The 12,341-nt window shown below is 36.2% G+C and overlaps 1 protein-coding gene across 3 annotated transcripts in view; it reads right to left on the bottom strand.

Moving 5' to 3' along the window:
- Window positions 1–736: 736 nt before the first annotated feature.
- Window positions 737–12,341, bottom strand: part of LOC113046148 (zinc finger protein 521) — a 75,950-nt gene continuing 64,345 nt past the window's right edge. For all 3 annotated transcript variants that reach the window (XM_026207049.1, XM_026207052.1, XM_026207053.1), the window contains 2 exons: window positions 7,396–7,511; window positions 737–1,698 (listed from right to left, as the gene is read on the bottom strand). In XM_026207049.1, the coding sequence (XP_026062834.1) occupies window positions 1,669–1,698; window positions 7,396–7,511 (146 nt within the window). In that variant the 3' untranslated portion in view covers window positions 737–1,668. The remainder of the gene's footprint in view (window positions 1,699–7,395; window positions 7,512–12,341) is intronic.

The raw sequence follows: 12,341 nt of genomic DNA, 5'->3' as shown, positions 1-12,341 counted from the left end.
TGCCTCAAGTGATGCTCCCTTTATAAATTTGAGCTTGCCTCACACTTCAAGCTTCTCAACATGAGGGGCTATTTGGGCAGTTCTCGTGGTACTTTTACACGGCATTGTAATTTATTGAGATGCACCTGTATATATTAATAGAAAGACCAGCAGGACATAGCAGAGCTTGCAATGTTTTGATTCCATGATTGGGAGAGTCTTCATACTTAGAGGTTTCTGAGAACACATCCTCACATTCATGCCAGTAAAGCACAGATTCGTACCTGTGTATATCTCCAAAACTTGATTTTCTTAAGCATGTTAATGGACACTGGGAGATGTGGAAGAGATGTGGATTTTGAATTCCTAAAGTTACCTGTTCTCCAGGCCAGCATGAATAATTAACTCTGCAGGCTGCCCAAACTTTTGCAGACACCATTTTTTTGTTTCCTGTTATTTTGAAAGTGTAAATGATGGAAATAAAATCTAACTTTTTTTGACCTAGTATAAGGATGTCTAATCTGTCATTTGATGCCTTTTGGAGATTTTTCCATCTTTTCTTGGTGTCTTTATGCACATTAATAAAAACTTTTACCTGGGGTGCCCAAACTTTCGATCCCCATATATATATAGTTTTTTCCTTAAGATTACTGTGTAAAGTCAAATATGCCATTCTTCTGCTGATGTTTGGAAAAAGAAAACACAAACACATAGAAACACAGTAATGAAACGTTTTTGGAAAAGCACAGAAAATCCATATATTCATACAATTTTAATGTTTTCATCACATGAGAACACAAAAAAGGTCCAACAAATCGGACCTAATTTAATATTTTTATAGAACCATTTTTTTTATTGACATGACATATAATAAAAGTCTAATTTCCAATTGTCCAGTTGCCACTTATCAAGTCTGTAGTGTCAGCTCAAAATAAAAACATCCATAAAAGTATATTGAGTGTTGCAAAAGTGCATGTCAATTTAATTTCATGTAAAACTGGTGTATATTTTACATATTAGATACAACGTTATACAGTAAGAGTAGAGCGTTACACATCAGTCAGCCGTGACATGCTCCTGACAGCATTTGTGTAAGCAAAACCCAATGAGACAAATGGAGACAACAGAGAATAAATGTCCTCGCCCTCTTTCATATAGAAAGAAACATTCCAGACACATCCAGATTTTAGCAAGCATTAAACATCAAAAACAGAAATATACAAGTTAACGTGGACAGACAGCAGTTTCCCTAACTGTGAGAAATTACCTCAGGATAACAGAAGATCATTGGTTTTGCATAATTTCAACATATCCTAATTCATATTTCATTCAAAAGCTTGATGTTCTGATTACATGAGGCAGACTGGGCTGTTGATGATGGCTCAGTTTTCCTGATATCATCTTGAGCCCAAATACTTTCTCATATCTGTTCAATCTGGTTTCTTTTGTAATCTTCAAACACATTTATTTTCTAACAGTAAAAGTTCAAGACTCTTTACAAGAAAAGTAAAAGCAAAACATGAAGGATATTACTTACAAATAGGTTGTTGAAACACTGAATGTCAAACATTTTTACCCCCTGCCTTCATTTCTTTATAATTGCTTGACTGTGTGAAACAGAAAAATGCAATGTTCATATATTTATTGGGTCATGATGGGGTCTTGATTCTCTTCCAGGTTGTTCTGTTGTTAGCTGTTGTGTAGACTCACACTGTGGTTCTGAAAAACAAAACACAATGCAAGTTAATCAACACTGCAGCAGTTTCTTAATTCTGCACAGATGAGAATGTGTTCACACTGCGCAGAGAGAACAAAGAAATGCAACAGTGGTTTAACCAAGATGTTTGAATTTGACCGTAATATATTTTTCTAGCCTCTGTTAAGCGTAATCAGCACAACGGAGAAACAAGTCGGGAGCACCTGAAGGCAATATCCTTCATCAAGAAAAAGTACATTTAAGGAACAGCAAGAGCCTTAGGAGTTGAGCAGGACATCACTGGAATTCATTATGTGGTTATTAGAGAGGAAAATGTGTAGACCTGTCTCTACTTCCCAGTTCTGCTTTCTGGTCAATCCAACATTCCCAGGTTGGAGCTGGTTGTTTGTAGAGGCAATACATGCTGGAAAGAGGATCCCAATCTTCCCACAGAAGACCACATCAGAGGGGCAACAGCCTGAGGGCATCTTCCCAATAGAGCCTTCGACAAAGAAGTGGTCCAAGAACTGAGCCCTGAGGCACCCCAGTAGTTAGATGTTGTGAGTTGGACACCTCATCTCTCCAAGATACTTTGAAGGACCTATCTGATAGGTAAGACTCAAACCATTGAAGTGTGGTTCCTGAGATGCCTTTTGCCAGCTTAACTTCCCAAAACCATGCCTTGTATGGCCATCATCCACTCCATCAAATCCCAAATGACAGGAAAACCGACTAAACTGACAGTCCACTTTCATCCTCCTCCAGTTCAGACTCATTCCGTTACTCATGCCAATAAGTGCCCTAATTTCCAATTACTGGTATGCTTATGTCACAAGATACCCTGAAGCAGTTCTTCTCTACAAAGCCACACAAGAGAACATTGACAGAGAGACGTGTCTTTTCTCCACTAATTAAGGATTCCAAAGGAAATTCCTAAATAGGAATTCCACTGAGGATGTACTGTAAAAAAGAATCTAATCCACCTGGTGAGTAAATTGATCCCAAGTCAGTATCACCAGTCTATGCACACTGCCGGGGGTGATTATAAAGGTGCTTCCACACTGGAGGAACCTTTTCATAGTTTCTAGGACAATTGGCAGTAGTTCATGCTTTATGCGTGTTCCACTACAGGAACTAATTTTGTTCTAGGAATTCCATTTTGGGAAACTAAATCAGAGTTGTCATAGGAGATTAAGTCAGATTTTCATGCCCTTTCGATTGTGAAAGTGTGCGTTTACATAATATCTCTGTTATAATGAAACCAACGACACAACAAAAACAGCTCCGATCAGCATTCTCCATTCACCGGTTGTTGATGTTTATAAATGCCGTGAATAAAGACATCACTGTCAACCGCTTCAGAGTTCCTGCTGCCGGTTTAAATGCAACCGGGAAAACTGCCCAAGGGAGAAATCGGTTATCTAGGAATGACCCTGCTGGCTAGTTACTAGAACTGCAAGATGTAAAAGCACCGTAAGACAGCGGCCCGACTGGGTTTGAGGACAGATTATTGAGTAGCTGAGACAAATGCAATACCTATGGCTCATCTAAGAGGCCTGGATGTGCATGTCCAGCATCATCATAGTCTCAAAATCCAATCCCGGGTCAGTAGTGACTAAATGAACAATGGGTCTTTGCACTTGCCACTTGTCAAGTTACATTATGTATTTCTTGTATTTGGCCCAAGTGTTCAAATGAGCGTGAAGACCACAAGTGCATGTAAAACTTTTCATTACCCAATGGGACACACTTATAGTGTTGTAAAAGTGTGTTTACAGAGCTTTGTTTTGATTTTCAATACTGTAGAAAAATGGCTGTTCGGTAGCCTGTATAACAGAAGACACAATTTAGTAATGTGGTGCTTCTAATTAAGTGATAAAAAGCAGTAGCAAATAAACATACTGATCTTTGCACCAAAAATGTGCAACACTTTGTTTTGCTACCAAATGATATACATTTTATAATTATTATTAATATTCAATTTACACTGCAAAGGTTTCCCTCACTCGCGAGATCTCTGCAAAAAGTCTCAATTTATTTACAGAGCACGATGTATGAGGGAATACGCTTAGTCTCAAATACCGCTCTGGTGGATTTTGTGTGCATTAAAACAGGAAGATAATTCTGCTCACCAGCTCCAAGCCCTAATCTCCTCCCAGAGAGATCTCATCTATTCCTCAGAGCTCCTTCCTTGTGCTCAAACTATATACATCCAAAGCTGACATCTTCAGATTTCCAAGTGTGTTGCCAAGTTTGTCAGTTCTACCTGAATGTCTTTGTAATGCCGGATTAAGTCGTCACTCTGGATTTTTGCTTATAATTGACTGTAGATGTGGTTCTTTGTGGCCTGTACTGAATTATAGTAACAGCAATTGCTAGGTAGCCTAATGAAACCATTGTGAATACTTGGCTTAATTAACAAATGTTAACAAGGCAGCCGGATACAGTTGTGATTAAATTAGTCTAATTAACACTTTTCTTTTTAAGGATACCGTATTTACAGATCAGACTGAATGATTTGACCATGAAAAATCAGCACTGTTGGCCTTTTCTGCAGAGAAGAGTGCCAGAAAATAGATGGATGGATGGATGGATGGATTAGAGCTGAAGATCTTTGCCCAAACCCGATGAGACCCGACGGGCCTCTGGCGATTAAGTTTTGGTTGCACCAGGAACTAAAGCAAAGTCTGAGGTGTAGAAAAGTTTTGACCATATTTATAATGAAAATAATGAGTGAATACGGCGTACAATCAGTGAGTGCAAGAACGCACTGAAGCCACATCTGATTTAATCATTTTCCTCCTCAAAAACACGTAGGTTTAGCCTAATCTCTGTGAGTAAAGGTGTTTTAAATGATAACTAAATATTCATTGAGTCTTAAATGCATAATCTGGACAGATTATTTACGCTAATGTTGGCATTATTCTTTTATTAAATACCAGCTGCTAGTGCCGAAGCAAATCCGGCGGAGCCTTTATCTTAACTTCGTTATTCTCAAATACCAATCTTAATTTAAAATTTATCTTAATTTAATTTTTAAAAAGACTTGTTTTTATTGGTGCGTTGGTCTATTTATAGGCTAAATGAGCCTATGTTAGAGTGTTGCAATGTTACGATGTTACAGAGGAATTATTTTATTTTCTTTATTCCAACTTCCAAGTGGCCTAGTCTACATTAGTTATGAATAAATTATGTTAAAACATGTATAAATTACTTATTCTTGACACAAGGAAAAAGAGCTGTGTGTGTGCGCCCATTTGAATAATATCGGGCTGTAAATGGGTTCGGGCTTTTAAAAGGCTGTCTATCAAAATGTACTTGTCGGGTTCGGGCCGAAACCTGTCGGGCTCGGGTCCTGTCGTGCCTTACGTTTAAGGCCCGATTACAGCTCTTTTATGGATTTGATGGATGGATGGTTGACTGGATGGATGGATTTTAGGTGCACAATGCCTCCTGCCTTTTAAAGGCCGTTTAGTAAAGCGATGCTATTCTGTTGCTTTTGATTGGGTCTCTGTCTGCCAATTACATCAGATGTCACTGAAAGCTTTAGACCTGTCTGAGAGTTGATTAACAACTGAAAACATTCATTAGAAATTTATAAAAGCAATTAAAAATGTCATCAAATGTAATCAGTTACATTACTTTATTAAAGTACTTAAAATAGTTACACTACTTATTAAATTTTAAATAGGGCAACTTGAAATAATCAATTACATTTCCGAAGTAACTTTGCCAACACTGGTCCCACTGGAAGAATATTTACAGTTTGACCAAGATTGACTCTCCCCAGTAATGCCATAATAATAGTAATCTGCTAAATGACTTTAAATGAAACATTCTCCTGACAACACTGAAGCAAAGCAAATTTTATTTCACATTAGCAGAGTGGCTTGTAAAAAGTTCAGAGGAAGTTTACAGGAAGCAGAAGTGTGTCACAGATCAAAAGTGTTTGTTTGTATTGTGTGTCTCCCAGCAGTGATGTGCAGAGACTGCAGCGAGGGTCTGTCAGCGTCTCAAGACGAGGTGTTTGCATACACACTTCAGACCCAGCCAGAGGCAGGAACAAACACACACACACACACACACACACACACGCAAACTCTCGCAGGACGCTGCGCTTTGCTGCTGTCTGTATCTGATCTGCCTGCATCCGTGAGTCACTCATGGGTAATATCCGTGCTTTCATTACACTTTTGTGTACGAATCATACTTTAAAACATCTAAGCAATCTTAAACCTGAAGTCAAAAGCTTTGTTTATTTTTCTTGCTGTGCTTCAGTGTGAACTTTAGATTTAACGTCAAAAGTCTGAGTGATAGAAAACTATGGTTAGAAAACTGGGTTAGTTGTGTTGTCTGCTGTGAATGCTGGTAAAAACATTCAGGGGAAACAAATGTACTTTTTCATGTTGTTGCTGTCATGCATTAGTCAGAGGTTAATGCGTTGGCCTTTGAAAGGTTATGCAGTTTTCTCTTAATAAACTCCTAATTTGGTGAGTATTGATAGGAAGTGAGGTAGTGGTAGTAGTAGTTATGTTTGGGGTAGGTATGAGGGATCCAGAATCAGGCATTAATATGTGCTGTGTAAGTGCTAATAAACAGCCAGTATGCCAAACATGTGCATGCTAATAAGCAACTAGTTCATAAAAAAGTGATCCCTGAACCTTATTTGAAAACTATAAGCACGTTCATTAAATTTCACAAAAATGTCTAAACTTCCACTAACATGATGTAAATATAAATGTGCAAATTTTTTTCTTTGTCTTTTTTATTTTGTTTATTTACAAATATATACAAGCACATGGCAGAATATTAGTATCATTTAAAGCTTATTACATCTTTAGCTGTTTTTTAGTTAGTTTCATTCTTGCTTTCTTCAAAGTGAAGTTAGTGAAGTCTTCAAAGGTTAGACACATTGTATAGCTATTACAGAAACAGTTACGGTATTTTTATTCTTACAATGAAAGAAAATGAAAAATGAATGCTGAGCAAGGGTGACAAACACTGAGGGTAAAAGCGACTGTACAACGAGGAGACAGATTTAAAATGAACATGAGAAAATCACAGCTCTCAGTTAAAGAAGTCTAAAATCTGGAAAATGCAGTGCAGTTGCTCAACTACTCGTGCTTAGCTGATAAATGAAGTAGACATTTTCACTGTCATTTTTGGAGACAATCAACAGAGCAGTAAATTCCATGTGACTAATTACTCTAAAGTTGTAGCACAATGATGTGATGACAGTTGAACATGCACAGATGTAAACCCTTAAATAAAATGTTTACACTTTAATTTGGGGACCAATTTTCACTATTAGCTAGTTGCTTATTAGCATGCATATTACTAGCATATAAGCTGTTTATTAGTAATTGTAAAGCACATATTAATGCCTTATTCTGCACGAGCATATTTTAGATCCCTTAATCCTACCACATGACTAAACGTAACAACTCACTCACTAACTACATACACTACAGACCAAACGTTTGGAAACATTACTATTTTTAATGATTTTGAAAGAAATTTCTGACATTGGAAATGGGCATCATACTGAATACGATTAACATCAATAATGCAAAGTCGAGTTTTTTGCTTAAAGCCATTGCAAACACGTCCAATATATTTACAGTCTAATTTCTTCCCCTTGATTTATTTGTTGTGCCAAGCAGAAGGTTGTGATGGTCATGTGACCTCAGCATGGCATCCTCATTCTCAGTTCATCTCACCTGAAGCTCGGTTTGGAAGAAGAACTTGAGCGGGCACCGTGAGCAGTCGTAGATCTTGTCCTCCTGTCCGTGTGCGGTGAAGATGTGCTGCTGCAGTTTACAGGCCTGCACGAATACTGCAACGACACACAACACATGCATTAAACACACATCTTTCCGAACGCACTGCCAGTTTGCATCTCAGAACCTTTTGACACACAGCCCTGTTTCATTTCCTGAAATTAGTTCTGTAGACAAATGTAAGCCTTGACATGAAATAGCTTTTAATGCTTTTAAAAATATATCTTCTGCTCACCAAGGCTGCATTTGCTCTATTAAAAATACAGTAAAAATATTAATATCGTGTAATATTGATATGTTATGAAAATCTGCTTTACATATTGTGGAAAGGTATGTTTTCAGGATCCTCTGATAAACACAGTTTAAAAGAACAGCAATATATATATATATATATATATATATATATCAGTAAAGATATTAAAAAAATTGTGTATATATATATATATATATATATATATATATATATATACTTTTTTTATATCTTTACTGTCACTTTTCATTAACTTAAAATATCCTTGATGGAAGAAAAAAAATGTATATTTTAGTTCATTGCATAATTCCCATGAATCTTATTTCATGGTTGACTTTACTATTATTAAAAAATGTGGAAAGTAGTTATGACAATGTGTCTTTTTTTCCCCGGCATTGCACGTATAGTAAAATACAAGAAAAAATACTTGTGTAGAAAGCAAATTAAATCTTTTTGAATACCATAATGTCTGAAACTCAAATTCAGTTTCTACTCCTGTTTCTAATGGATCAAGTACAGTAAGAAAACAATTAGCCAACATTTATACAGTAGTATTTCTACAGTTCATATTCTAGTTTTATGGTAAAACACTCACGAGGACACTGAGGAAGTTCTCTCTGGTTATTTTTTTTCCGTAATCTTACTCCGTTCAAATCAGGAAAGACACATGTTCTGTTTTCCGAGCTCAGATTTTACAGTTTGGCAGCATGTGAAAGAAGTATTGTTACGAATGAGTGAATCGAGATGCTGGAAAACCCAAATGTTTCCAGTGCTTCACATCATGGGAGAAGCAATCCCACCTGAACACAACTCTTTCTCTCAAAACTCTCTGCGAATGTAATGCAGCTTTGATTCCCCGTCCAGCTAGAAGCATCCAGGGTTTGGCAGGATGGGTAACGGTCAGTGTTTTGACTCATAGTGAACAGTGAGGAATAATGATGAGCTTTATTTAGAGCCACTTTAGGGACATAAACAAGCACGGGAACATCTGGAAACACTGTCTCTATTAGTCAACAGTGCTAATTATATTGACATTATTAATATTCATGCAGACTTGTTATTTATGCGTAGCCTTATTTCAGTCACATAAAATCTTTGAAATGGCACTTAAAACACATAGTGCGTCTGTGTGCTTTAATTAAGCCATAGAGCTGTGTGTGTGTGTGTGTGTGTGTGTGTGTGAGCATGCACTTATTCTCTCAGGAGTACTTCAAACATGTTGTTTGTTTTCAGAGACCCATATGTTAAGGGTGGCTGGTCGTGAACGCGCGCACACACACACACACACACACACGCCAGGTTGTGTCTCTGTGGTAAAAGTTTTGGTCTTCATTTGAATTTCTTACGAGGGATAAACAACTTTTGCCTTCATGCCACCGTGTGGATTTGGGATTTAGACCCAAATTTGATGTTCACTGCTCCCATGCAAGCTTTATTAGGGTCAATGAGAATCTGTGTCTTCTAATTCAACTTACACAGATAAAACGATCTGGACGTCAATCTGTGGGTTTGAGATCCTGCATATGAGCATGAATGAGTGATAATATAGAGAGAAAGAGATGGACATGATTTGGAGAATGGCTAGACTAGAGTTTAACTTTGTATTTGTTAATGTTCCTTAATCCATTAGATGATTCAAAACTGACCATTCATGTTTAAATGTAATATTACAGTGGTTATTATAAATGATTTATCGCTGTGCATCACGAACAGGATGACGTGTGAGCAAGGGCTGTCCAATAAAGTCAATCCTTGAAACAATCAACAACACTTTCTACAATCCAACCGTTTCCCAACGAACAAAATCAAGATAAAACCCCTCTTTTCAAAAAGCTGTTTCACATCATAATAAGCAACAAAACCAGTCGAAATTTCCATTTTCATGGTTTATATACAGTATGCTACATTTTACGTATTACTAAATGTTTATTACCAAAACTCAAATTCTCTATGGAGGCAATGAATGGGATTTTTACTTTACAGTAGATAACTAAACTGTTTGTCAAGAGACAAAGCATCCAATGTAAAAACAAAAACAGCAATGAAGGATTTCTCATTATTGCCAAAGATTTTCAGAAAATGCTGTTCTTCTGTTCTCACACATTTATTTTTAATGTGAGTGTTTGTGGTTTTGGTTGATGAATGTGTTACAACTGTTATGTAATGCAAAACAAAACAAAAAAATAAAAATTCACATTTTAAATAAAGTCTTTTACAGTTATATAACAGTAATAACATGCATACAAACAAGTAGTTCACACTTTACAGCAAGGATCACGAATGTGCATAATGAGATTATGGGATGTTCCTATTGCATGTTAATGTTAGAGTGCTACTCTAATTCTAGGTAAAAGTGTAGAATTCTGATTTTTTATTTATTTATTTATTATTATCATAAGGGATTTACAGTTCTTCTTTACTTGTTTATAATGAGGCTTTCAAATAACTCAGTATTAAGAAATCAATTATTGATTTGAAACGTACTGTATAATGTTAAAAATACATATTTATTTTAAAAAGGTGTAATTTGAGCATATTTACTTTTTGATGATTTGTTATCATTTGTATTAAATGTATTGTACAAGAATTATTGTTTTGTATTGATGGGCACATACAAACCCAGGGCCAGGCTGCATTATTGTGCACACAATTGAGTGTAAAACTGTAGTGTTTTGTTGTGTAAAGTGAGACAAAAGCTCATAAGTGGCATGCCGAGTGTTTGTTCTGTGCTCGGCTTCCTCCAGGGTGAGCGGAGCTACTTTCAGCTGCGGGCTGCCTGACTTCACATAGCTGTCAAATGCGTCCCGCGAGAGCGACACTTCTGACATCTCCCCGCTGCCTCTGGATGGCTCCTCGACTCCTCTTTTACCTCCTTCCCCCCTCGCTCTTCTCTCATCCTCCCTCGCTTTGCATGATCACGCTGTGTATGTCCTTACCCTTCCGCATTACTTCATGCCTAGCTCCGCTCTCTCAGGCTGCAGTCCCCAAACAAACGCTTCTATTAAAACTGGTCGTGTTGAAATAATACTATAAAACTGTGTATAATTTCAGATTTTCCACTGGTGAATTGAAGTCCGATTGCTTGCGATCATTATTTGTGCCTGTAGAGGCCTGACAGAACGAGCTGAGGCCATCATATTCGACTCAGTGAAGAGCGTAAATGAGACTCGAGTCACAGTAGATTTGACTTTTAGTTTCAGCTCCAGTCCTCAACGGTGTGTTTTATATTTTATATATTAATTGCATTATATTTGACTCTGACCCATACAGCTTTTTTTTAAATATATTTAGTTTCAACCTTCATTTACCAAAGTATATTTTAAAATGTATTTCAGGGTTGAGAAAATACATTTCCAGTCTAACAGTAACTTACATTTACACTAAATGAAAATGTGGATGGAAGAGCCCAATAGATGTCAAAAGTCGATTTACAATGAAAATATAATATAATATAATATATAACATTCTTTGTTTTTGTTTTTCATTGTCAATTATGTAACTTGCTGATTTTTATTAAAATTCATTATTTTTATAACAAATATTTTTACTTCTAAAACAAACTGTAAAAAAAAAAAAGTCCAAATATATTAATAGAAAAGAAAAAATGTCTGTCTACTGCAGAGTATAAAGTATAAATAAACACTAAAAATGAGGATTTTTTTTTTTTTTTTTTACTGAAACTGAACATGCACAGAATGGTGTTTGTGCATCTCTCTGCTGGAAATACACTACAAGAGATGCAAAGAAAACCGTGTGCCTGCTGAAGGCCACTTCTTTAGACACAAAAAGCAATGGAAACACACTCACTGCTCTGTTTGCAGGGCATCGGTCCTGCTTGTTGGCAAGGTGAGCTAGAAAACACTCACACAACTGATGCTGGAGAGCTTTCAAACCAAACCCCAGGCTAAGGCTACGGTTTTCTATGGAAGCATATGGGTAGCAATATTCAATTTGGGATGTAATATGCAAAATCGCAACGCAATATGTAAAATGACAATGCATTTCTGTATTTACATTTGCCAATACATTTGTGCAACGTTTGGTGCAAAATGAAAATGAAAATTAAATTACATAATTTTCATTTGCCATTTCATACACCAGTTTTAATATGTAAAATGAATACTAATTTTAACGCTTTATAAGTTGCAAAATTTAAATTAAAATGTATTACAGAAATGATTAGATATGTCTAACATGTTCAAGCAAAAACTGTGGCAAAATGATCATTTGAATGCTATTTTTCTTAAATGCATTAACACTCACAGTCAAGACACTTACGATAGGATTTTCGGTAACACTTTAGAATAAGGTTCCATTAGTTAATGTTAGTTAACTACTTTCGTTAACATGAACTAAGCAAGAACAATCCTTCTACAGCATTTATAAGTCTTAGTTCATGTTAATTTCAACATTTACTAATGCATTATTTAAATCAAAAGTTGTGCTTGTTAACATTAGTTAATGCACTGTGAATTACCATGAACTAACAATGAATAACTGTATTTTCATTAACTAACATTAACGAAGATGAATAAATACAGTAATAAATGTATTATTCATTGTTTGTTCATGTTAATTAACTAATGGAACCTTATTCTAAAGTGTTACCGGATTTTCTTTCAATGTCCCGCAATGA

Source organism: Carassius auratus, chromosome 27, assembly GCF_003368295.1.
Source record: "Carassius auratus strain Wakin chromosome 27, ASM336829v1, whole genome shotgun sequence".
Lineage (NCBI taxonomy): Eukaryota > Metazoa > Chordata > Actinopteri > Cypriniformes > Cyprinidae > Carassius > Carassius auratus.
Note: the sequence above shows the minus strand (reverse complement) of the source record. Positions and strands in the feature narration are given on the sequence as shown.